A 27,612-nucleotide genomic window follows, 5' to 3' on the forward strand; every position below is an offset into this window, starting at 1 on the left:
GTGGTGGCGCACGCCTTCACCCCAGCACTCAGGAGGCAGCGGCAGGCGGATCACTGTGAGTTCCGAGGCCAGCCTGGTCTACAAAGTAAGTCTAGGACAGCCGGGACTACACAGAGGAACCCTGTCTCAAAACAGCAACAACCAGGATGTAGCTCTATATGAATATTTTACTTATAAGGTTATATTTTGTTGGTTACAAGTTAATTATTAATATATAAAATATAAGTTATACAAATATTTAAATACTGAGAAAAATAAGGCTCAAGAAAATTTAGCATTTACAGAGATTTTTTGTTTTGGTAAAGTAATGGCTGTTTGTAAAATCTATCTTCTATGTACTACATAAAGTAAACGACTGCATAAAATAAACCATTGCTTAGTAACTGATCAGTCTTTAGCAAACCACTCTCTTATTGATGACATGCTTTAAAAAGATGAGCGATAAAGTATCTAGAAATTAGAACATGTTTCTTTAAAGTAGTGAGAACCAAAGCTTTTCTATTGTGTAGAAGGGCAACTATTGCTTATTGGAATTACTTTTTAATGAAATGCTTTATTTAACATTCAAATGGTTTAAAAAAAACTAAAAGAACTTTATTGTTATTGTGTGAGAGTAAAAATGAGCACGTGCTCTCTTGGCACAGAGCTCAAGTGCCGTGAGACACCTTTAAGTGGGTTCCAGGCATTGAATGCAGGCAGGCCAACAGACTTGCATAGCTAGTGCCGTTTACTTTCTGAATGAGTTTGCCAGTCTTCAATATTTGTTGTTTTCTTTTTTGTTTTTTGTTTGTTTGTTTGTTTTGTTTTGTTTTGAGACAGGACTTCTGTCGTGGAACTTACTATGTAGACCAGTTTGGTCTCAAAAGAGATCTGTTTGTCTCTGCTTCCTAAGTGCTGGCATTAAAGGTGTGTGTCACCACACCTGGCTCAATATTTTTTAGGACATTGTTGTAACAGTAGAAAAGTTAGATTTCTAGATTCTGACCATAGTGATTTTTATCCTAAAAAAAAAAAAAAAGTCTACATAGGAATTACTTGGGGGATAGATACAGCGTTTTGGAATAACTTAGAATACAAAAAAATACTTGAGGATTAAAAATTGTGGTGGTACACACCTTTAATCCCAGCACTCAGGAGGCAGAGGCAGGCGGATCGCTGTGAGTGTGAGGCTAGTCTGGTGTACCTTGTGATTCCAGGACAGCCAAGGCTACACACAGAGAAACCCTGTCTCACCATCACCACCACCACCACCGCCTTCTGCCCAAAGAAAATTGAATTACCGTAGCTCTTTATTTTGATATATATGATCTGTGTACATATATTTTGATATGTTTAGATCTGCATGTACATGTTCTCTTCACAGTGTCATGTAATCTCTGTACTATACACATCACACCATTTCCATGCAGTAGTTAATAATTGAGTATGTTTCATTACTGACCTTTCACATATAAAAAAATTACTTTTAATAAAATGTCAGTAAAACTAGAAAAAGATAAATGAGTTAATTTTCTGTTTCAAGAGGTATTGAGCCTTTCTTTTTTTTTTAAGATTTTATTTATTATTATATATACAGTGGTCTGTCTGCATATATACCTGCAGGCCAGACAAGAGCATCAGATCTCATTATGGATGGTTATGAGCCACCATGTGGTTGCTGGGAACTGAACTCAGGACCTCTGGAAGAGCAGCCAGTGCTTTTGACTGCTGAGCCATCTCTCCAGCCTGAGCCTTGGTTTCTTTACCCAAATGATCTGTTCTGAACACCTGCTTTATTGTGAATGTCAAAGGCATATAAAAGAGAAGACTGTTTTTTTTTTTTTCTTCCCAGGACAGGGTTTATTTGTGTAGCCTTGGCTGTCCTGGACTCACTTTGTAGACCAGGCTGGCCTCAAACTCACAGTGATGAGCCTGCCTCTGCCTCCCGAGTGCTGGGATTCAAGGCGTGTGCTACCATGTTCAGCTGGAGAAAGATTATTTTTGAAATAAGCAGTAAATGTCATCAATAAATCCTTTAGTTCGTTTTTCTAAAAGATAATCAGACTTTAGCTCTGTGTTGTGCTGACTTTAGCTAGTGCCTGTGATGAAGTGGCTGGTACAGTTCAGGCTTCCTGTCTTTAGGGTTTTATTCTTTGTGTCCACAAGGGGGCAGATAAAGGAAGAAGGAGATGCGAAGTTAGCCTGTTCAGAGTTTCACTTTTGTTACTCAGTATAGCAGGAGTTTGGAGATGACTTTAGAAAGAAGCAGGGACTTTCTTTCTTAGGACAACTCCCCGCCCTCCCTGCCCTCCTTCAGAGACAAGAACCATTCTCACCAGCACCCATCTTTTAAAGAATGGCGTCCAAAGCATTGCTGCGGCCTTCAATTTTCTCTACAAGTAATGAGTTGGGTTTAAGGAAATGGTGGCATTTGAATATGTGCCTGGTTTTTTTTGCAGTGTCATCTCAGTGAATGATGCGACTGTTGCCTAGTTGAGACTTTGCTTCCTAAAGTGGTGCCCCTTCCAGTCCAGGCAGCCTTCTCAAAGCCTCAGTTGCTATGGCAGTGCCATCATGTGAATGACATTTATCAGCACCTACCAGCACATACACACGATGGTTAAATTACTTACAGCAAGTTTATTCTATTTGAAGCATATTTGATATTGAATATCTCGTTACCTTAAACACTGTTTGAGTCTGGGAAGTTTTATTTATTCGTGTGTGTATGTGTGTGTTGATTTACATGCATATGTGTGTATGTTTGTGTGGAGGACAAATTCAGAGTCATTCCTTGGGAGCTGTCCATATTGTTTTTGAGACAGGGTCTCTCACTGGCCTGGAACGTACCAAGTAGGCTAGCTGCCTGTCCAGTGAGTCCCAGGAATCCGCACCTTTCTGCTTCTCTCGAGCCTGTGGGAATTTAAATAAACGTGTGTTTTCTGTCAACCACTCAATTCTTTGTTTTGACTTGGTACTGGGCTACTGTGATCTAAGTTCCCCCCCATACACACACCCAGTATGAAGCACAGTTACTCTTTCATGCTCTTTTCCTGTGAACATATTTCTTTTGGAAAACTACTGTTTTCTCTGTACTCTATGTGCAATACATTTTGTGTATACAATTTTAGCTGTGTGAGATAGTGGGTGAAGTAATGGGACAAATTTGCAGAAATTAATTCTTTGTGTTTAGCTCCTGATGTCTGTTTTTAAGTGGTGTTTTTCCTTCTGTTTCCTCTATTAAGATCTCTAATTGTCAAGGTTTCTATATCCCCACAGCATGACACATATAAGGACTAAAAAAAAAAAAAAAAGACCCTGTTATCTTACATTCCTATAGCATTCTTTTTTTCAGCACTTAATGCCTTTTATTCCTTAGCTTCATGCATGAATTATGTAGCATATGTGAAGAGGCTTACACGGTTTCCACTGCATTCTTTCTGGCTGGCTGCTGTTATATTTAGGGTAGACTTATAGTTTAGACAAAGTAAGAATGTTATTGTTGTTGACCTTGACACTAGATAACTGGGCAGACATTATATAGCTATGTTTGAATCCTCACAAAATGTGCTGTTGAAGCCAACGGAGTCCTGGCGGGAGACTCTTCTGGACAGCAGAGTTATGGAGCTTTTCTTCACAGTAAGTCCTAGTCATCAGCTCTGGTAGCAAGGGACATGGTAAGGGGAAATGCCTTGGTTTTTCTTACATAAAAGAAGACAGATTTCTTTTTTTCCCCTGTTGGTTTCTCTTCTCACTAACTGACCTGCTAAAGGAAAATTAATGACAAAATTCTTGCTAATGTACAAATACTAAGTCATTATAAAGGGCTTAGATCCTATAGCAGAACTTCTTAGACTTTGTCATCACAGGGCACCTTTATACTCTGAAAATGCAGAGCTTCCTACTAGCTCGTGTTTATGTGGGTTACATAGGTATTGCTACATAATACAGTGTTATCCCGTTACAAATTCAAATGCACAGATGCAAAAGAAGATAGTGGCATGAGTTTTGGCCTTTTTCTTTAAAATACAGCATCTTCTTAAAAAGTAAACAAAAATTCAGACTAAAAATAATTTATTTCACTAAAAATATCAACCAGATACTGCTGTATTGTAATATAAATAACTTCACTGAACAAGTACTTTAGAAACAAATGTAGTAAAAATTAAACTGGCATAAACCAGGGTTTGGTTTGTTTGCTTTATATTTTTACAAATCTCTCATCTGGATTAATAAAAGACACCCAGCTTTTCCTGTTTTATATTTCCTTCAGTTGGTATTTTAATCATGTAACCCTTGAGAAAACTCCTCTGTGAGCATGTGAGCAGGTGCATAAGGAAGAACAGGAACGCGTTAGTGCTCATATGGACGCAGTCTGCAGTGGCTTACAGGTGCAGGGATTCCCCGGACCACATCTGAGAACCGTTTCCCTAGTGGGCTATACTCACAAGACCTGAGCTGAGTTAACATTTAAGAGCAATTTATCTTAAACATTTCAATTATAACTTTAAAAGAGGCCTCATAGAATCAACTAGCTACAGGAAGCAAGCAGAAAATTCCCACATGTGCCAGTGGGTTTTGGATTTAAAAAAAATTTGTGTATCTTGGGTACTAATGTACAGTTAGATCAGTGACTTGTACAAAATAAAAATTAGTAAATCAGGACTAGAGAGATGGCTCAGCAGTTAAGAGCACTAATCCCAGCACTTGGGAGGCAGAGGCAGGCGGATCGCTGTGAGTTCGAGGCCAGCCTGGTCTACAAAGTGAGTCCAGGACAGCCAAGGCTACACAGAGAGACTCTGTCTCGAAAAACCAAAAAAAAAAAAAAAAAAAAAAACCAAAAAAAAAAAAAAAAGAGCACTATCTATTCTTGCAGAGGTCCTGAGTTCAATTCCCAGCAACCACATGGTGGCTCACAACCATCTATAATGTGATCTGGTGCCCTCTTATGTCCCTGCAGGTATACATGCAGGCAGATTACTGTATATATAACAAATAAATAAATAAATTTAAAAAATTAGTAAATCTAGGTAAACACGATTTTAAAAAAATAAGATTTTTATTTTTAATGTATGAGTGTTCTGTATGTATGTGTACCTGTATGCTAGAGGAGGGCATCAGATCTCCTTATAAATGATTGTGAGACATCATGTGGTTGCTGGGAATTGAATTCAGGATCTCTGGAAGAGCAGCCCATATAAGCCCTGAGCCATCTCACCAGCCTAGAATAAGGTACTTTTGTTTAATCTGAGTTATTATAGTTTCTTGCTTTTTTCATGGGTTTTGAAGTATGAATGAGCCTTTTGTGATTGAACCATTTAGTATATATTTTTAAATGTCTGAAAGACGTTTGCCCATCCTTGGGCATTCAGAAAATACTTTTTTTCTGCAATAGTGGGTTGTTGGGCATTCTGGAGATCTCACACAGGCTCTAAGCACTGTGCCACCAAGCCTTGTCTCTGCCCTTCATAAAAGATATTTCCTATGGAAATGTTTAGTCTATCCACTAATCACCTTATGTTTCCCCTTTAAAACTAGAGGGGGAAAAAATCTAAAAACATAACCAAGACCAAACAGTACTTGCAATTAAATTTTAAGGACCTTGTGGGCCACTTCATCAGATAGGAATTGTTTTGATGAGTCCAAGTTGACTTTGTATTTGCTCAACAGAAAGTAGGTCCCACTCCAGCAGTTTGTGAAAAGGTGGAAAACTTGCTGGCGCACTGCAAACAACTCCACTAGGTCTGAACAGCTGTCTAGACAAACCAGACAGCTGCTCCTGACAGCTGTGAACTGCCACATGCAAATAACTTTGAATTCAGAAGTTAACCCTTTTCTACTTTCTCATTTTAGTAGTTTGAGTGCAGCTATTTGTATTTAAGTATTTATAAACAATTTTAATTTGTTGTAAAAAGCATGACTTAATCTTTCTGTTTGAAGTTTGGTAAATTTACCTTTATTTAGATGAATTAATTACCAAATTTAATATCTCTATTAAATATTACTATTATGCTAAATTTAAGTAGATAAATATACTGTCGCATGGAGTGAAGACTTAAATTTGTTGACCGTATCAGAAATTTTAAAAGATTTTGGTTGCATTCTGCTCCTCGGAAGTTTGCAAGGTTACCAGCTTCTCTTTTCCTCCTGCTCCCTTAGACAGCACTTTCCCCGATGGTGACTCTGTGTGTTTTGCTCTCTGTAGATATCTGCATTCTTTGCTGTCTCTCTTCATACACTTCACACTCTCGTAGCCCTGTCATCTGCCTGCTTGCTGGGGGTTTCCATGTCTGTGGCACACCGACATCTAATGTGTAGCACAGTTAGCAGACGTCTGTCCTTGGTAACTTGTGCCTTCTTTATGCTTATTTGGCGAGTGGATTCTCCACTTAACTTCCTGGGTGTCCATCTAGACTCGATCTCTCCTCCTCTTGCTTCCTTTGTGTTTGGAGATGGTAGACCTGTTTAATTGTATAGTATCATTTACATTGAAGTCCATGTTTCATTATGAGGGAATGCTTTCCCACTGCCTAAATGAGTCTGTGACACAAGAATTATGTGTTTAACATGAGATTTTATTGTTGTTGTTTATTTGTTTGCTTGGTTTGGTTTTTTGAGCCAGGGTTTCTCTGTAGCCCTAGCTATCCCAGACTCACTTTGTAGGCCAGGCTGACCTCAAAACCCACAGCGATCCACCTGCCTCTGCCTCCCGAGTGCTGAGATTAAAGGCCTGCACCACCACGCCCGGCTCACATGAGTTTTATGTGGCCCCTGTTTCAGCACACCAGTTAATCCTTGGTTCCAGGACAGTTATTTATTTTTTATTTTATTTTAAATTGTCAATATAGCTCTCTCATTAAGCACATTCTTTTGTGCCTTCATTCTGATCTAGGAATGATCATCTGGCTCCTGTGTGGAGCAGGCTATGTGACAAATTTCTCTTGTCTCTGCCTGAATTGTATGTGTTGGTAAAATCTGGCCCTGGACATCTCAGTGAATTTGTGATTAGGATTCAGAGCATGAGATTTAGTTGTGTTTTTAAGATAAAAAGCTTAAAAGGATGTATTCAAGAGTATGCAGCCAAGACGCACATAGGGTTTTGTGTGTTGTACTTTGAATTTACTGTGTTAAAATTTAAAATACATTGATTTATAGGTTGGAAAGTACTGTTGTTCCAGACTGGAGACTGGCAAACTCCATGTGCCATCAGAGCCCACAGTAAATATTTTAGAATATAATATGGCCATACTCAACTGTCACTGTAGTGAGATGTCATAAGTTAAAAATAAACAATCATGGAAAGATGTTATTCCAGTGAAACTTTATTGATGGTTATTAAAATTGAGAACTTGGTGTAATCCTCTTTTAACATTTTTCTTCTTTGAACTGTGTGAACACAAGGGAAAACCCTGACCTCTCCATCCACCCAAACACAGGCAGAAAGCCAGATTTGGCCTGTGGGTCAGTGGCTTGCCAACCCTTGTTCTAGACCAGAGTATAACATATTTTAAGCCATTTGTAAGTCACTCAACTATAGTTTTTAGAGCTGTTATAGTGGTTTAACAAGAGGTGAAGTGGAATCAGTTAACAAGGATTTACTGCGGTCCATACTGTAGCAGTGAATGCATTTCAGAAAACAAACAAAAACATTCTGGCGTCAAGTAATTCACACATGATTGACAGATCAAAGACAGCATAACCTGAAACAAATAGAGGGCAGTGGTTCAAAAGAGAAAGAGGAGGGCAGAGCGCCTCAGGTAAGTGCCTGTGTGAAGTAGCACGTGGCCAGTCAGCATTGTGTGAAGATGAACAGCCACTTTATAGTTTCTTCCTCGCATTTCCTGTCCTATTTTAGTGTCAGATCACTGAAATGAAATGTTTAATATAGTACTGAAGTTAAGGAGTAATAGAACCTTTTCTTAGATAAAACATGTATAGTAGGTGTGTATCAGTATTACATCGTAACAAAACTGAAATAAAATCTAGTCGCATGTTTAAGTAGATTCATATATTAAATACAAATTTTATTTTAAAAACATTTAGTATTAATAATGATGGTGTGGGATAAAATGAAATTCAAACAGATCAGACCATCTCAGAATTTAAGCATATGCTTCTTGTCCATGATATCTAGGGATGGATGATAGGTTCATTTGTTGGTTTTCTAAGTGTGCGACTGTTTACTTCCACTAAGGCAGCATCTATATACTGGATTGAACTTGTCTGCTAACTTTAGTAAGAAGCTGCGGCAAGGCATAGTTAGCATAATACAGATGACTGTCCTCGTTGCTGTTTTTAGCAGGAGCAGTATGTCTGACTGGCTGGCATCTGTTTTCTCTCCTTGTCATAATATGCTGGAGACAGTTCAATTTTCAAAATGTAGGTAGCCCTTAGCTAAAAGTTAACTGATGTTTGAAATCATGGCCTCCAATGTCAGTTGGATTGAAGGATAGTTTCCGGGTCTGGGTTAACTGAGGAGTTAGTATTGCAGAAATGACCAGCTACTGTGAATATTTCTCTAACCTCATTCGACATGGTTCACACGTGACCCCTACAAAAGAAGAATTTGTTTTTATGGATTAGTAATTCTTTCTAACAGGTACATCGAAAAATCAGAGAAGATTCAGATATGGCACAGGATTCTCTGCAGTGCCTTGCCCAGTTAGCTTCTCTTCATGGACCCATCTTCCCGGATGAAGGGTCCCAGGTCGATTATCTGGCACACTTCATCGAGGGTTTGCTGAGCACTATCAATGGGTAGGTATGCTCGCCTTTGGAACCGACAGGGAGCCTTCCCTTTTCCTCCGGTACTTAATATGGGAGGGTGGTGGATGTGGCTAATTTGAAGTTAATGCAGAGACATGCCTTTAAAAATGAATGGGTGATAACATTTTTGTGTTTGGAAATGTCGCTTGTCTTCTGTTACTTAGTCCTCATTGCTTAATCTGTAGAATTGAAATAGAGGACTCTGAAGCCGTGGGGATCTCCAGCATTATCAGCAATCTGATAACTGTGTTCCCTCGGAATGTCCTGACTGCCATCCCCAGCGAGCTGTTCTCGTCCTTTGTGAACTGCCTCACACACCTCACTTGTTCTTTTGGGCGCAGCGCTGCGTTGGAAGAAGTGGTGAGTGACTGCCCTAAGGGCCGGCTGTGTCTGTTTCTCCTAGGGAATTAATGCTGCCTCTAGAAACTGAGTACTAGTAGCTGGGTTACAACTACATTTTTGTATGTAAATTAGTGGCAGTGTGTATGGAAGCATTATCTTTAAATATTGTGGATTGGCCTTGGAAATTATAATTTTGAGCTATTTAGAATTAAGTGTTTTTGTTAAATTATGTTTGCTAGCCCATTTTAACAGTATTTAGCAAGTCTACTGAGTACGGCTGAATTAGTTCCAAAGTAGTTATGTGTAATTAAATGTTGTTATTTTAATATTTTTATTTAAGACTACCTTGGAAATTATATGTATTATTTGATACTGTATTTAGGTAAACTAATTTATATTCAGATTAAGACTGGTAATAATACTAATGATTTTGGGGGGGCAGGTACAAATTTTCAGATGCTTTCCAATTTTCATCCTTAACTTTAGGAAATATATATTAGAACCTTTTGACAGCACAGCTCCTTTGTAACAGTTACTGTGATAAATAACTGCAGTAACTATTGGAAGTAATTGGCTTATTTTTAAAAAGTAGTTACCTAATTGTTGAAGTTGATTTTTCTTGTTATACATTAAGAGGAGTTTCTTTTTAAAACAATCATAAGAGTGAAAACACTATCTGTAGATACCTCTTAGAATATCATGTTAAATCCTGGTTTCTCATCTTACTCTGGCAGTGCTTGGCGGTTTGTAAAGCTGCTGAAGTGATCAAACAGTTAGGGGTCTGGGAATGATTGTGTTTATGTAATTAGGCTCTTTTAGGATTTAATGAGGCTAATGAACAGGGAAGGGGGGGTGGATTTATGTGGCAGAAAGCTGCACCTTAGAGGAGGAGAGGTTTATAGAGGTCCTGTGTGGAATTCTCGTTTCTCAGGATGGTAATTTCTGTTGTCCATGCTGAAGTTAAATGTCTCCACTTAGGAAAAGCCCTTTCCCAGACTCAGACGTGAGGTTTCATGTAACGTGGCTTCATTGTGCTCCTCTTTCACTCTGGAGCAAGACGGAGTCAGGATTAGTATGTCGATCGTCTGTTCAGACACAGCTGCCTTTAGCTTCTCTGAGAGGGTTCTTAGATTTAGCAGAGTGGCCAGAAGATGTGTAATATTTTTGCTTTGAAATTTTTATCTTTGAAATTTATTTTGAGCAGGAGGCTTTCTGTCAATTGGCATAGAAGTGTCAGAATATAAAAAGCTGAGTCCTCTTTTAAAGAAGCAGATGTTTCTTAGGCTTTTCTCACAACAAGGCATATACTGTGCTCAAAGTTAGGATGTACCTAATGGGTTTTGTTGCAGAAAATAGCTGTTTACATCTTTTAATTCTCTTACTTTGTCTGTTTATATTTAATCATTATTTTTAAAGGCAACTGGCTTCTAATTATAGGGCAGGAAGAGAAAAGTTGTCTGTAGCTGTGGAGGCCACATTAGGGAGGCCTGGGTGGCTGAGGTTGGGGAAGGAAGGGTTGAAGGCCCTGTCATGCGACCTGCGTGAGTTCTAAACAGATTGCCTTAGAAGGCCGTTCCATCTGCCAGCTTATCATCTTGTGCATACTGGAGACTGTTCAGCTACTAGCTGAGGGCTGTGAGCAAATCCAGCCAGGACAGGTTGGATCCTCTTACTTCTGGCATCTTTTGTTCTCATCTTTGGCTACTGGATTGTTGTCCTGAGATGGAAAACAAATACTCTTTTAAGGAAATTTTGGGAAAAGTGTGCATTTAAATAAACAGCTTAGGAGTCCAATGGTACAGAACGAGGATACGTTTGGAGGGAGACAGTGCTCAGACGCTGAGTGATCATAAACACGGGTGGCCTTTTCAGCTTCACTTACTGTGTTTCCTCCTTGACAAAATCAGATCTGTGGTTTTTTGTGGTGCTCCCCATCCCTGTCGCACCCCCCCCCCCAGTTTGTCTGTTTGTTTTGGGGTGGGGTGGGATGAGTCTTGAGAGGGTTTGGATATATAGCATTGGGTCTCATTCTGTGTTTCCTGTCTCTGCCTCCGCCCCTGAGTGCTGGGATAACAGATGGACACTGTCATACCTGACTTCCTTCTGGCCTGAGAATGCCTGTTTGAGGCCAGGCTGTCCTCAATGAAGCAGACTTTCAAAAAAGGGGCTTTTTAAAAAAATCCACTTTAGGGAGCAGAAAGCAGCAGTTACTGAAGGAGATGATGTTGTTGCAGTGTAGTTGACGTTCTGTTGTGGGTGATTGGTTGAGAAGCCTCCCCACTCTGTGATTGACAGCTGAGAAGGGACACTGACCACATTGTAGCCCCTCCCCATTCTGTGATTGACAGCTGAGAAGGCACACTGACAGCATTGTAGCCCCTCCCCATTCTGTGATTGACAGCTGAGAAGGCACACTGACCACATTGTAGCCCCTCCCCATTCTGTGATTGACAGCTGAGAAGGCACACTGATGACATTGTAGCCCCTCCCTACTCTTCATGCTTTCATTTCTTCAGCCTTATGGGATTGTAGGAAAAGCTGAAATGAGACACAGGCATATTTTTTTAGTTTTGCATATTGAAAGAATATTTTTTTCCAAAGATAGTGATAATTTTGGCTCTATGAGTTTGAGGCCAGACTGACCTACAAAAGAAGTCCAGGACAACCAAGGCTACTCAGAGAAACCCTGTCTTGAAAAAAGCCAAAGCTAAAACCAACCAACCAACAAACAACAACAACACATTAAAAAAAAAAAAACCCAAAAAACCCCGTGGCTCAGTGGTTAAGAGCACTGGCTACTCTCCCAGAGGTCCTGAGTTCAATTCCCAGCAACCATATGGTGGCTTATAACCATCTATAATGTGATCTAATACCCTCTTCTGGTCTGCAGGTGTACATGTAGGCAGAGCACTGTATATATAATAAATAAATATACAAAATAAATAAATCTTTAAAAAAAACCCTGAAAACCAAGAATATTTGGAAGAAAACTGGTAACTATTGCATTTTAAATACAGATTATTATTTAAAAGTATTTTAAGATTACTTGCAAAGTTGGTTGTGGTGGTGCACATCTTTAATCTCTCACTTGGGAGGCAGATTGGTCTACGGAGTTCCAGGAAAGCCAGGCTTGCTGCACAGAAAAACCCTATCTTGAAAAAAACAGAAAAAAGGATTACTTGGGTCTTTTTGTTTTGTTTTAGTTTTATTTTCAAGCCAGGGTTTCTCTGTGTAGCCTTGTCTGTCCTGGACTCGCTTTGTAGACCAGGCAGACCTCAAACTCACAGTGATCTGCCTGCCTCCCAGAGTGCTGGGATTACAGGCGTGTGCCCCTGCACCTGGGTCAAGAATTACTTGTTTTATTTAACTCAGATTGGATCATAAATCGTACTATGTAATGTTTTGTGACTTGACTTTGAATCAGTTTTAATGCTTTCAATAGTTGTTTAAGCCTTGCAGGAATATGCTGGAAGTATTGTGGTATTAGAGTAAATCTTATTTGTTTACCTTATCATCTCAATTTTGTTTGTTTGTTTGTTTGTTTTATAGAAAGGGTTTCTCTGTTACCTTGGCTGTCCTGGACTCACTTTGTAGACCAGGCTGGTCTTGAACTCAAAGCAATCCACCTGCCTCTGCCTCCCAAGTGCTGGGATTAAAGGTGTGCGCCACTACGCCCGGCTCATGTCAATGTTCTTTAATATGTTATTTTTTACTTTATTCTTATTTTATGTGCATTGGTGTTTTGTCTGTCTGTATGTGTGTGAGGGTATCAAGTGTCTGGGAACTGGAGTTACAGGTAGTTGTGAGCTGCCATGTGGTTGCTGGAATTGAATCCAGCTAGTGGAAAAGCACCCAGTGCCCTTAACCACTGAGCCATCTCTCTAGCCTCTCTGTCTTTAGAAAGAAAAAAACGTTGTTATGGCCATATTCAACTTAAGTGATACATACTAGAAAAAAATCTAAACACAGCATATGAATAACAGCATAATATGGTTCTTTGAGTCTTTGGTCTATCGATGTGTTTGTTGGTGTTATGTTGTACAATACAAATACTGTTTGTGGTGTGTCAGTACCTATATCTTTTAAACATTGAAACATTTTATTCATACAAAGCATATATTTTGTGTTTAAATATAAAGAGTAATATAGAGAACACAATTTGGTATCACCTCCCTCATATTAAAGGTAAGTATGCCAAGTGTGGCAGGAGGGCTCATGTGGGTAATCCCAGTACTCAGAAGGCTAAGACAGCAGGATGGTAAGTTCGAGGTTAGCCAAAACTTCGCAGCAAAGAAATAGTGTATTGATAGAACCCCTTACTCATCTCTATTTATCTGTGGAATGTGTGTGTATGGTTCCTTGCTCCTGTGATTGGGATTCAGTTATATGACTTGATTCTGCCAAAGCTCCTTTTATCATGTGTACAAGTACACGCTGCTGGTGAATATCCCCGCTGGTGTACTTGGCACTTATCTTTCTCAGCCATCTGTGGTAGTTGACTTTTTCCTATTCGCAAAGTTCTTATAGGCTGGAATAGGAAATTCTGGAGTTCAGTCAGGCAAAGGAACTCCTACTTAGAAGTTATCTTTATAAATAAAATTCTCTGAAATTAATTGTTCACATCAGTTTCATTGCATATTTTTACATACATGAACCATACTTGCTTAGGAAAATAGTCTGGGTCTGTGTGGTGGTTTGAATAAAAATGGCTTTCATAGGCTTGTGTATTTGAATGCTTAGTCATCAGGGAGTGCCACTGTTTGGGAAGGATTAGGAGGCGTGGCCTTGTTGGAGGAAGCATGTCACTTGGGGTTGGGCTTTAAGGATTTAAGAAATCCCAAGCCAGGCTCAGTGGCTCTCTCTTCCTGCTGCCTGTGGGTTCAGATGTAGAACTGTCAGCTACTTCTACAGCACCAGTCTTCATGTGTGCTGCCATGCTCCCCACCATGATAGTGAACTAACCCTCTGAAACTGTAAGTCAGCCCCAATTAAATGCATTCTTTGTAAGAGTTGTTATAGTCATGGTGTCGCTTCACAGCAACGGAACACTAACTAAGACAGGCTGGGAATGGAGCTCAGTGGTAGAGCACTTACCCGTAATGCTGTTATGCCCTTATGCCCAAGGCCGAGTCCACTCTCTATCACCCTGGAAATGGAGGTGGGGCGTCAACAAAGGAAATAAAAGATGTTTGGTATTCAATAGAAAGTGTTTTCTAGCTGGATAAATTCTAGCACCCAGGAGTCAGGGGCAGAGGATCTCTATGAAATCTAGGTCAGCCTGGTCTATATAACAAGCTTCAGGACAGCTTACAGGCTGCATAGACAGACCCTACCTCAAAAATGGGGGGGAAAATGCATTCTTATTTCATGGCAAAAATTTGGAGTTGCCGTTGGTTATTTGCTCTCTATGGGGAAAAGCATAGGGGAGGTGTGTTTGTGTTGTGGATGGTATCTTTATGATTAGAGATAGATTTGGAGTTTTTTGCAGATAATAAGCATATTTCTACCTACCTTAGTATGATGTTTATTTGTCTGCTTTGAAAAATATCTGGTACTAGATTTATATAAATAGGCAGTGACATAAAGACTATTTAGTTATGATCTCATATGCTCCCCCATTCCCATCATTCTGTCCCATGAAGCCTCTATCAGTCAGGGCAGCATATGTGTCATCGATGTACCTGTGTTGACATGTGGTTCTCACCCAGAGTTCATGAATTCCATGGGGCTCATTTCTGGTGATGCAGATTATTTTACTGCTGTTGTTGTTGTTGTTGTTGTTGTTGTTGTTATTGACAGGGTCTCTCTCTATGTGGTCCTGACTGTCCTGGAACTTGCTGTGTCCACCAGGCTGGTGTAGAAGTCAACAGAGATCCACTTGGCCTCTGTCTCTGTCTCCCAAGTGCTGGGTGTAAGGCGTGTGCCACCAAACCCAGCCTCGTGGTGGTATACATGCTCTGGGTTTGACAGATGAATAATGGCATATGTCTTACTCTAAAGAGTATTTGATGCTTGGAAAAATTGTGTGTGCGTCACCTATTCATCTTCTAACTCAGGCTGGGAAAACAAGTGTGCAGTGCATGTTTCTCTCTGCCTCCTCTTCTCTTCTCATCCCTCCCTCCCCTCCCTCCCCTCCCTTCTCTCCTCCCCTCCCCTCCCTTTTCATCCCCTTTCTTCTCCCCACTACTGTCCCTGCCCCTGCCTCCCAGATGGTGAAATGTGTGTCCAGCATGTCCAGCCACACTACTCTTGCTGTTTCTACAATCTTACCTTCCCCAGAATGTCCTCTACTTGGAATCATATAATGATGTTGGGCTATAATCTCTGAAATTCCATTCATGTCAGGCAGGGGCCAGAGCAGATTCCTCTACTGAAAACTTTCTTTCCAAATGTTCACTTGAAAGAACACTTCACTATTTTTGGAATTATTTATTCAAAATTATCAAAGCATAAATGTACATTGTTTTCTGTGTCTGAAGCACTGCATATTCATGCTTCTCCACACCTTCAACCTAATTATAGGCAAAGAGAGGAGTGCTGATAGTCATGTTCTGATTTCTACTCTCCCCTTCATATTCAGATGGAGTAAAGTGGGGTCAAGTAGGTTCCATAAGCTCTAAGCCCCTCTCCAAAGCTCTTCTGGCAGTAGGCCTGACAGTGCTCGGAGCATGAGCACATAGTGTCTAGATCGGTCTCCTTAGTCATCTGTCCACATGCTGCCAGCAGGCTGCTGGGTCTGGGCCAGAGTGGCCATGGAGCTGAGCCAAGGTATTATGAAAAAGCGCCAGCTTAAGTTTCACTTCTCTGGGATTAGACTGCAAGATCCAGTTGCCAATTGTCATCAACCAAATTTCTCACACTTTGCCTGATGAGTTACTTTATTGGTATTCAGAGGGAACCAGAGATTTTTTTTCTTTTTCAAGAAGCTCAGTCTTTATTTTAAATCACCATCCCATGTGTAAGGACTTGTGTATTCTACTTGAGACCATCTCATATCAAAGCTTCATGGAAAATTCCTTTAATAATATGCTATTTATTTAACTTTCTAAAAAAGACCTTTACACTTTGATGTAAGTCTTAAATATGTACTTAGAGAAATGACAGTAGCTCTTTAAAGTATCCTGTGTGTTTCTTTTCTGACTAGGTCAGAGGATGCTACTCCTAAGTCCTGTTAGATATGTTACCAGTCTGTTTATTTTGGCAAGATAAACTGCTAAGACCTGACAAATGATGTCTGCAAAGCACATGGCTTGTTAAGTATATAGACAAGCCACAGATGTTTCTATGGGAAGAAAGTATCCCGGTCACTTCAGGATTCCAATGCTTAGCTCTTAGCATTCGGTGACATTATAGACGGAGCAGAGCCACCTTTCCCATTGTTTATAACCAATATTGTGCTTTGGTTTTCAACTGTGTGTTTGTTTTTCCTGACTTTAAAAAACAGTGTATATTAAATAAACAGAAGAGTTTTCACATGTGTGTGTGTAACATACCTTGATGATATTCACCTGAGACTCTGCCATATTGCACAGTGCTAGCAGGATGGTTTTCCTTTAAAAAGCTGTGCCATTTGCTTCTGTCGCACCTGCTTCTGTTGCTTTACAGTGGCCTCTTCCTGCTCTCCTGTGTGTGAAGGCAGTGTCTCCTCAGTTGCCTTGGCATTCTCTGCTGTGGCTCCAGCTCATCCTCTGCAGCGTCTTAAGTACACCTTTCTTTCAGCAGAATATCAGATCAACCTAAGGAGGGATTTTAGACCACAAATAGCTCTGTAGTCTGTTATTTATGTGTCTACCTATATCTGAGAAATCCCTCCCTTACATCTTAGTGGTATACTTTTGGCTTGAACTTTTAACTGGGAAGTAGTAGCTATTCATGAACAAGGAAAAAAAAAAGGGAAATGAAAATTAGGAATAACCACCTTAATAGTTAAGATCATGATAGTCTGTGCAGCATGGTGGTCTTGCCAGTGGACATATCTGTGGCATGGTTGCTGCATCCACATGGGGCAAGAGGCTGAGCTGGGTTTCCTCTTGGTTTCTTAACCTGCGTGCGTGCGCTCTCTCTCTCTCTCTCTCTCTCTCTCTCTCTCTCTCTCTCTCTCTCTCTTTCTCTCTCTCCCTCCCTCCCTCTCTCCCTCTCTCCTTCTCCCTCCCCCTTTCCCTCTCCCTCCGCCCACACCCCCCATCCCGTCTCTCTCTTAAAAAAAAAAGTATATCACATTCTTCTTTATAAGAAAAAACTTGACTGGTGAAAAGGAAGAAGTTACTCGTTTTTATATTATTTAACTGCTCAGCTACTGTAGTGGTGGGATATCTTCCACATTGTCTAATATTATGAGTTGAGTCAGAGGCCACTGTGTTTCTTGACTATATTCTTTCCTAATATGTAGAATTAGCTGTCCTTTTTTAGAATTATTAAAATAAAGCCTTTCTTGTTAAGGAACTTATGTAAAGTTTTCCTCCCATATAGTTTTTAGTTATCTGATTAGTTTGTTTCTTACAAATTTTGAAGTTACTTGAAACTGTTGGGTATGGTGGTCAGCACACCTTTAATCCCAGCACTCAGGAGGCAGAGGCGGGTGGATTGCTTTGAGTTTGAGGCCAGCCTGGTCTACAAAGCAAGTCCAGGACAGCCAAGGCTACACATAAAAACCCTGTCTCGAAAAACAAAACAAAACAAAAAGAAAATGTTGGACTTGAAGTTTGTAGCCCAGTAGTAGAGTACTTGCCTAGCATATATGAAGCCCAGGATTTCATCCCAGTACTGGAAAAACAAATGTATAAGAAATATACTTATATTAATATATTAGTATCATATATAGAATTGTATTATATATTAATAAAACATATTTTTGTTTCACATTTTTCTAAGCACCGAACAGTTAATCTTCTAACATAAACATTAGTTTCATTTTGTCAAAGATTTATTTATTTTGAGACTAGGGAGATTTTAGAATGTTTAATAAATGCTTAATAATTAGAAATGCTTCTTTTCTAAAAACATTTTTAAATTTGTTTTTGTGCATAGCTGTATAACTTTTACAATGCTCATTTTATTTCTCTGGACCTTTGTTTTATGAGTGTTCTTTTCTTTTAGCTTGATAAGGATGACATGGTATACATGGAAGCATATGATAAATTGCTGGAGTCCTGGCTAACGTTGGTCCAAGATGACAAGCATTTCCATAAAGGCTTTTTCACACAACATGCAGTTCAAGTTTTCAATTCCTATATTCAGTGCCACCTTGCTGCTCCAGATGGCACAAGGAATTTGGTAAGTTTAAGCAAAATGGAATGAAAAATCACCATAGTCTCTATTTAATCAATATAAAGCACTAGAAATTTGGGATAAATTCCTTCAAAGATTTGCTCAGTAAAATATAGTTCCTTTTATCTTCTGGGTTTTCATATGTGGGGTGTTACTTATAATCACCTCCCTTTTAAGTTTTCAGTTAGCCACTCTATCTTGCCATGTGTCTGCTAACATCCTATGTTCAAAGAACTAGGCAATCTTAATGACAAGTGACAGTCCCCTATATAAGAGGCAGACCACAGGCATGTAGCAGCATGTGCACAGGAAGCATTTCTTTTCCTTCCTTCTCTTCAGTGCTCTCCTCATCCTTTTGATGGCTACCAGGGCTACTGGCGTGATTAGAAAGGAGTCCTAGAAAGCTGTACCTGCAGGTTGGTTCAGCTCCTCTCGAAGCCATTTGTCAGGGCCACAGACACACGTGCCTTATGGAACATGTGCTGTATTTCCTCATTGTTTCTTCTCTTTTCACCAAATAGACCGCCAATGGTGTGGCCTCTCGCGAGGAAGAAGAAATAAGTGAACTTCAAGAAGACGATCGAGATCAGTTTTCTGATCAGCTAGCCAGTGTAGGAATGCTAGGAAGAATTGCTGCTGAACACTGTATGCCTCTTCTGACAAGGTACACACAGTCCAGGCACCCTGTGGAGAATTGCTCTCTGTTTACAGTTCCCTGGAGAGCTCTAAACACCCCACTCTGGGTCCCAGCATACCGGACCCAGTGGACAGAAGATTGCGTTCTTTGGCTTATACAACTGGAGCCCAGGAACAATAGTATAGATGGCAAGAATTATGGAAAAAATGACATGAGAAATGACTTGGCATGCCCAATTTCAAAGGCCTGTCATAAATGCTGCTTGTTTGTAAAGTGCTATACAGTTCACTTCCTCTAGTGCTCTTGAGAACAGCTGTGTACTGCAATATTTTTGAATATGTGTATTTTGTGCTAACATCTTAGTTTATATTGTTTGGTTATATGGAAGTTATCAATTGTCCTAGGCCTTCCCATCCTGAACTTTATGAAGCTGTTGTTTCTTTCCTTTTAGTTTGTTAGAAGAAAGGGTAACAAGACTCCATGGTCAGTTACAGCGCCATCAGCAACAGCTACTGGCTTCACCTGGGTCAAGCACCGTTGACAATAAAATGCTTGATGATCTCTACGAAGATATTCACTGGCTTATTTTAGTTACAGGTTAGTTCCTTTCTTCTTTTTAAAAAGCAGTTGCCCATGAAATCATTTAAACCCTAAAAGAAGCCGCAAATATTAAAAATAATAGTTTAGAGCTGGGTATGGTGGCATATCCCTGTAATTAATTCTAGCCCAAACGGAAGCTGAGGCAGGAGGATTGTGATTTTTTGAAGCCAGCTTGGGCTGCATAGGGGACCACATCTCAAACATGAACAGACTGTATAGTTCGTATGTAGTACTGAATGACTTGGATACAGCTGCTGTTTGACATAGAGCAATAGACGTATTTTTTTAAACCACTGGCCGTCACGTACTCTGGCCTGTTCTATGCCAAGTGTTTCCTTTTGCTTTCACTGTAGCCCACTGAGTTAGTACTGTCCAGTGGTGTTAATTGGCACTGTCATTCCCAGCTAACAGGCGAAGGAGCTGAAAGTATAAGAAATGGTCATACTGCAGTAATTTTGAGCCACAATGCAAATCTAGGCAGTGTGACTTTTAGGGTGGTTTTCCTTGACCACTAGACCTAATTTGTGATTCTGTAATGTAGTCAAGGAAACAAAGCAAAAGAAAAAACACTTGACTTTTAAAAAGTTATATATGGATAAATTCCTGATATACTAGTAGAATTCCCTTTATCTTTTGTTGTATTTTTGAGGGTTTTAATTATCTGGGAAATTGACAGTTTCTGCACCTCATCTTGAAATTAACAGGTTAACAATATTATTTACTTCTACATCAACCTATGAGATGTATATTAATCAAAACATTTATAGTGCAATTTGGTAAATAGATTTGTTAAGTGTTCGTTTTTAATTTTTTTTAAACTGAAGGCTACCTCTTAGCTGATGATACTCAGGGAGAGACTCCGCTAATACCTCCAGAAATAATGGAATATTCCATTAAGCATTCATCTGAAGTTGACATTAATACAACACTTCAAATTTTGGGATCTCCAGGAGAAAAGGCTTCTTCCATCCCAGGGTACAGCAGAACAGATTCTGTGATTAGGTAATATGAACTCTATAGCTGCGCTCTTGTAATTTATGCTGTCTCATAAACTCTGAGTTGATGGGTAGATGACTGGAGGGGTAGGCGCACTGTAAATTGGAAACATTAAGGAAACGAGACCATGAAGAAGCCTTGAAACACAAGGGTGGCAAGGGCACGCTGGCAGGAGTTGGCAGGGCTATCTACTGAAAAGAACTAATGTAAAATGATTCTGAATACAAGACTTGGAAACAGCGTTCACTATAATTTATTATGAACATAGTGTTTGTCTGTCAGAAAGCAGTAATGATGTCTGGACAGGCACCCTTTATGAGGGAAAAATATTTCTTAGAAAGCAGGTGAGCCTTAACAAGTGTATGTTGCTTATGAAAGTGGAGACTGTGTGTCAGTGGCTTCTTAAGGAAAACTGTCATTATTATAGTATAGAAATAGTTATCCTAAATATGTAAAACTTGGGAGCCCTGTCACCAGCAATTATAAGACAGCAAGAGTGCCTCTGAGAGGATTTACTTTTGTTTTCCTATTAGTAATGGCAATGTTTTTGTTAATTCTCAATGATGAAACTAAAGAGGGTAAATATGAATGATTGTACTCTTAGAATTGAAAATGGTTTTATGTTTGATTTCATTGTCTTTGAGACTCCATTGCCTATGGTGATAGTAGGAATGATAACAGCCTTGGTGTTTGTCAGTTACTCAAGGTTTTGTCCCACTTTTTTAAAAATGCAAACCTAAGTGGACATTTAAACCTCTACAGTAGAAGATACAGTTTGTTGTTATTGTTTTAAGTTCAAATATTAAGGTGATACCAAGGAAATGTTTAGGACTTTGTTTCCTTTATTGATACAGTCTCTTGTTTGCTATGAATATCAAAATTCTTAAGCAAAGGTTTCTTCCTTTTGAGGTTATTGTTGTAATTAGATTTTGTGATTTTGCTTTGGATGGTATCCTGAGGAGTGTTACTTCTAGGGCTGTTCATTCCAGAGTTTTGTCATAGGTGCTTTGTCCTATTTCTTGGAGCAAGTGCCTTTAGGAGCATCTCCCTTGTATTAGAAGTGCTTTTCCATTTTACAAGTCCCAGGTGTCAGTGTGGGAGCAAATCATTCTCACATTTGAGAACACAGGCTATGGAGTGTTGGAATAGCTAGGCTTTTATTGTTGCTGTTTTTTTCTAAAGAGTTAATGTGAAATTGATTTGATATATGGGAGAAACAACCTTTGCTTCACTAAAAATGTATTTCATAATTCTTGAAGAACATGTCATTTAAGAATGAATTATTAGCTGGGCGTTGGTGGCTCACGCCTTTAATCCCAGCACTTGGGAGGCAGAGGCAGGTGGATCATTGTGAGTTCGAGGCCAGCCTGGTCTACAAAGCGAGTCCAGGACAGCCAAGGATATACAGAGAAGCCCTGTGTCGAAAAACTTAAAAAAAAAAAAAAAGAATTATTAGCCAGGTGTGGGGGCATACACTTTTACTCCCAGTACTTGGGAGGCAGAGGCCGGCCTGCCCTATAAAGAGAGTTCCAAGATAGCCAGGGCTCTCTCTGTTACACAGAGAAACCTCATCTTGAAAAACCAAGAAAGAATTATTAGTGGCTTTGTGGGTGGGTACTTCATGGGCACATGGGATGTGTTCCTGAAGGCAAACAAGTGAATCCACTCCCCAGTTAGAGTTCTTGTCAAGGGAGAACAGAACTACAAATGATGGGATGTGTTGGAGGACAGGAAGTGCTATGGGGGCAGAGCCAGGTAGGGCAGGGCCCCCGAAGCCCAGACTGCTGCAGGGGTTGACGCAATCTTAAGTATGATTCACATAAGCTTTGTTTCTATGACTTCTGAGCAAGGATTGAGGTTGATTAGAGTCTTGAATGTACCCAGGGGAGGAACATTCTAGGCAGAGCAAAAAAAAAAAAATAACTAATGCGAAGGCCCTGGCCATACTTGCCATGGCCAAGCAGCAGCCAGAATGCAGTTATGGACCCATCTAGGAAATGGACTTTTCTAAGAGATGGAACCGTGGATATAAGTAGGAGGGAAACAGGTACCGTCATCGGGTCCTGTAAGGCGTCTTGGCAGTGAAGAGATCGGGTACTGCTATCCGTTCTCAGTAGGGGGGCAAGCACACATTGCACAACTTTCCCTGATTTCCACTCTGAGAATTAGTGTTGGAAGTGGGCAGACTGCCTGTGGGTCTGTCACAGCTGTCAGAGAGAAAGGTGATGCTTCCAGCCTAGCTTCCAGCAGCAGGCTGTGAGATGCTGTGGGCCGCCTCATCACGCTGACTTGGTTTAGAACATTTAGCATGTACATGTACTACGGGACTGATTGAATAAAAAGTATTTGCTGTAGTATACTTGATTAGGGTACTAATCGAGAAATGTTAACAATTAAAAAGTATTTGGCTCAGTTGTTTCTTCAACTCCACCGTTTGATGGGACTTAGACTTCAGCAGAGTGCCACAGGAGTCCTGCTTTACCTGATCTGCTGGCAGAATACGTGGTAATCAGACTGCCACTTGATGAGTGAGAGGAAGGAAGGTAAACATGACAGGAAACAGGCAGGAGAGGACTTGTGTCACTTGTGTGTGACTGAGATTGTGGGGTGGAGAAGCTAGAGAGAGACACAGGAAAGGGGTCTGTTGGGTTCATGAGGTAGGATTTGCAAGAGGGAAGTGAGCATAGCTGTTTCATAGTCATTGTCTTGTGGCAGGCCAAGCTGGGAAGCAGTTAATTTTCAGTCTTGGGAGAAAGTGGGAACTGGCCTTTGGGCTGGAGTGGTGTTTCTGAGAGAGCTCTGCAGCTGCTGCTGGGTCTGGGCGAGTTGTAGAGAAGGGAAAGGCCGCAGGAAGGTCCCCTAGGGCCTGGACTCTGCTGCTTCAGATCACCTTTGATGGCTATGGAACCAACAGTGCAGGCCACTGCGTCATATAACACTGACGGGGCCAACACTGGGCCATCTGGCATGAGTTTATCTTGAGTTTTGTCATATAACTTGTAAGTAATTCAAATAATGGGTAACTTTGATCTTTGAAAAATAACTTCTACTTTTTAATGGAAACAAATTTTATTTTATTTATTTTTATTTTGTCCAGTGTTTACATCTTGTTTGTTTGTTTGTTTTTTGTTTTTCGAGAGAGGGTCTCTCTGTGTTAGTCTTGGCTGCCCTGGACTCGCTATTTAGACCAGGCTGGCCTTGAACTCACAGCAATTCACCTGCCTCTGCCTCCCAAGTGCTGGGATTAAAGGTGCGCGCCACCACTGCCCGGCCTAGTATTTACATCTTTTAAATGAGACAGGAGTCAACTTTTCCTCCACTTTGGTTCATTCTGGCAATGAGTATATTTATTCACAAGTATATAAATCAAGTAGGAGACATAAAATCTTTCTCTGATATCCCCAAGAAACATTCAAAATCAGGCTGAGAATTAGCTCAGTGGCAGACCATCTTTGCCTAGCATGTGCAAGCTTCTAGGTTGGAACCCTAGCACTGGGGAAGATAGTTTTATAATTTAAATTTGTTTTACATTTTGTTCTACTGTATGTTGTTAAGTATAACTATAGTAAGTCAATCCAGAAGACCTTTAAAAATAGTTATAGTTTTATGATATTTGGAAATTCATGAAAAGTATTTCATAAATATTTGTATTATAGAAAATAGAGTAGTTAGTAAATAATGTTCTTTGGGGACATAAAATTCAACTAAAAGATTTTGTTTGGTTTGAATAGATAGTGGTGGCTGTCAACACTACAAAGATTGAATTACAGTGCAAACTTTATTTTTTCTCCCAAGATAGGGTTTCTCTATGTAGTCCTAGCTGACCTGGAACTCACTCTGAGCCTCCAACTCATAGAGATCCACCTGCCACTGCCTCCTGAGTGCTGGTACTAAAGGTGTGCGCCACTACTGTCTGGCAAAGTGCTTACTTTTAAAGTACCAGTGTAACAATTTTATTTCAAGTTCTGTTAGGCTTTCAAGTATATTTAAAATAATTTAATCTTAGAGGAAGATTTTAATATATCATCTTTGATAAAATGTGAGGTTATTGGGATTTCTGTTATTCTTGTTTACATGCACTCTAAAATTTGAAAGTTTATGAGGAACATGTGGATAATGGGGGGCGGGGGGGGGAAAGAAGCTTTTAAGTGGAGCGTTTCTGATTTAAAGAAAATCCAGAGAAGAGTCTTCCCTAAAGACTGGGAAGCAGTACGCAGACAGATGGAGGGGGACACGGGAAGTGGTACCAGGGCAACCAAGGGAGGAGCTCTTTCAAAGCCGCAGGGTGGTCACCGGCACCAGGTACTTTTTGGTGAGAGCAGAAGGTCCATAAAGAATGCACACGTCCATCTAGTTTGATTTTGCAGGCATTTCATTCTTCTTGAGAGCAGGACAGAATAGAGCAGAGCCATACCATAGTGATTAGAATCCTGCTCTGTGCACTGACTGCACTACAACCCCTGCTTCCTTGTCTAAAGTCAGCTTAAAGCTGTATGCTTTCTGGTATATTCCTTGCCCGTTCCCATAGTCTGGCAGTGGACAGTATGTTTACTTAGGTAGATTATTGTTCTAGGAAGGTTTTTTATTTAAAGATACCATTAAGAATCTGGCAGTGGTGGCGGACACCTGTAATCCCAGCACTCTAGGAGGCAGAGGCAGGTGGGTCTCTGTGAGTTCAAGGCCACCCTGGTCTACAGAGCGAGTTCCAGGACAGCCAAGGCTACACAGAGAAACCCTGCCCGGAAAACCAAAACTAAAAACAAAAATCAAGATTACAGGGTTGAGGATTTAGCTCAGTGGTACAGCGCTTGCTAGTGCAAGGCCCTGGGTTCAGTCCTCAGCTCGGGGGGGGGGGGGGGGCGGGGGGTGCAGATCAAGACTATGAGACAATATGCAAGACCATGATCTGAAAGCACAGCAGAACTCGTGTAAACTGTTTACCAGAGGAGTGCTGAAAATTTTGGCTTATACTCTGAACGTTTAGCTAATTGTACGTGTTCCTTCAGTTTGCATCGGGAGCTGCATGTTAGACAATGATGCTGAGACTCACATCTGCAGCCACAGCCTGAGCAGAGGTCCTTCTTGTCCCTCTGCAAGATCAGAACTAATGTGGGGGCTTATCTGCAGCCCATAGCCTGGTATAAAGAAACAGAAAGGATTTTTATGGAAAAAAATAGGGTTAGCAAAACTTGTGTTTTCTCCCCACAGGCTGTTGTCTGCTGTGCTAAGAGTCTCAGAAGTTGAATCTCGAGCAATAAGAGCAGATCTCACTCATCTACTAAGCCCTCAAATGGGCAAAGACATTGTTTGGTTTCTAAAACGCTGGGCCAAGACTTACCTCCTGGTAGATGAAAAACTGTATGATCAGGTGAGGAAGTAAAATCAGTACTCTTTGGGTTTATGATGATGGAAAGTTTAGAGGTAGGACAATTTTGTTTATTCCATTTATGAAAACAAATCTGTTAGCTGGGTTTGGTGGTACACATCTTTAATCCCAGCACTCGGGAGGCAGAGGCATGTGGACCTCTGTGAGTTCAAGGCCAGCCTCAATTACAAAGAGAGTTCCAGGACAGCCAGGGCTATTCCACAGAGAAACTCCCAAAAACAAAGAAAGGGGCTGGAGAGCTGGCTCAGAGGTTAAGAACACTGTCTGCTCTGACAGAGGTCCTGAGTTCAATTCCCAGGAACCAGATGGTGGCTCACAACCATCTATACTTAGATCTGACACCCTTTTCTGACATGCAGGTTACATACAGATAGAGCACTCATACATATGTAAAATAAATAAATAAATCTTTTAAAGAAAGAAAGAAAGAAACAAACAAGTATTTAAGAGCCTGGAGAGATGGGGGCTTTGGTGCTAGTTTCATTGTTGATTTTCTGTGGACTATTTTTACTTGACCTTTCTGACATTAGAAATTTTTTATCTTTTCTCTTAAGATAAGTTTGCCCTTGAGCACAGCATTTGGAGCAGATACAGAGGGTTCCCAGTGGATTATCGGCTACCTCTTACAGAAAGTCATCAGCAATCTCTCAGTCTGGAGTAGCGAGCAGGACCTAGCGAATGATACTGTGCAGCTCCTTGTCACTTTGGTAGAAAGAAGAGAAAGGTAAGGACCAGCGGCTTCAATTTTCTCTTTAGTGACTGGCAAATGGTTACAATATCTAAGCCCAGTTAGGATCTACATTTTCAGAGTAGCATTTTTAAAACTTAATTACTGTGTTGTTACAAATACAAATGTCAGCTTTTTTATGTGCTGATGAGAATTGTACTGGCTGTGGGCATCAGAGACCCTGTTCTAAAAGCACTTCTAGGCGGGTGGTGGTGGCAGTGGTGGTGCACGCCTTTAATCTGGGCATTCAGGAGGCAGAGGTAGATGATGGATTGCTGTGAGTTGGAGGCCAGCCTGGTCTATAAAGTGAGTCTGGGACAGCCAAGGTTATACAGAGAAACCCTGTCTTGACAAACAAAAGGAGAAAAGAGATGGGGGAGGGTGGGAGGGGGCGAAAGCTAACTAGCTAGTTAGTTAACATATACACACACACACTTTCAGGAGCTGGAGAACTGCTCAAGGGTTACATACACTGGCCGAGCTGAGTGGTAGCACACATCTTTAATCTTAGCACTCAGAAGGCGGAGGCAGTGGATCTCTGAGTTCCAGGCCAGCCTGGCCAACATAGCTGTCCTGAGCTCCAGGACAGCTAGGACTACATAGAGAAACCCTGTCTCAAAAAACAAAAGAACAACAAAAGAACACTAGCCGCACTTCAGAGGACTCGGATTTGATCCTGGGCACACACTTTTGTGTATATTATTCTCGTTTGATATTTTTCAGTGTGTCTCCCACACACACCTTCTTGGACACACAGGTAGGGTTTCTCTGTGTAGCCTTGGCTGTCCTGGAACTAACTCTGTAGACCAGAAGGTCTCAACTCAGAGATCCACCGGCCTTTGTCTCCCAGGTGGTGGGATTAAAGGCGTGTACCTCCACACCTGGTTCAGGGATTCCCACTTATTGGTGAGA

At 40.5% G+C, this 27,612-nt stretch overlaps 1 protein-coding gene across 3 annotated transcripts in view; it reads left to right on the plus strand.

The window, feature by feature from the left end:
- XPO4 (exportin 4) overlaps positions 1–27,612 on the plus strand; it is a 92,224-nt gene that overhangs the window by 47,061 nt on the left and 17,551 nt on the right. For all 3 annotated transcript variants that reach the window (XM_084767228.1, XM_084767230.1, XM_084767229.1), the window contains 9 exons: positions 3,506–3,618; positions 8,579–8,736; positions 8,931–9,105; positions 18,184–18,360; positions 18,876–19,018; positions 19,443–19,588; positions 20,416–20,593; positions 25,796–25,955; positions 26,528–26,697. In XM_084767228.1, coding sequence (XP_084623354.1) covers positions 3,506–3,618; positions 8,579–8,736; positions 8,931–9,105; positions 18,184–18,360; positions 18,876–19,018; positions 19,443–19,588; positions 20,416–20,593; positions 25,796–25,955; positions 26,528–26,697 — 1,420 coding nt within the window. The remainder of the gene's footprint in view (positions 1–3,505; positions 3,619–8,578; positions 8,737–8,930; positions 9,106–18,183; positions 18,361–18,875; positions 19,019–19,442; positions 19,589–20,415; positions 20,594–25,795; positions 25,956–26,527; positions 26,698–27,612) is intronic.

Source organism: Acomys minous (assembly GCF_964271855.1).
Source record: "Acomys minous genome assembly, chromosome: 18".
NCBI lineage: Eukaryota > Metazoa > Chordata > Mammalia > Rodentia > Muridae > Acomys > Acomys minous.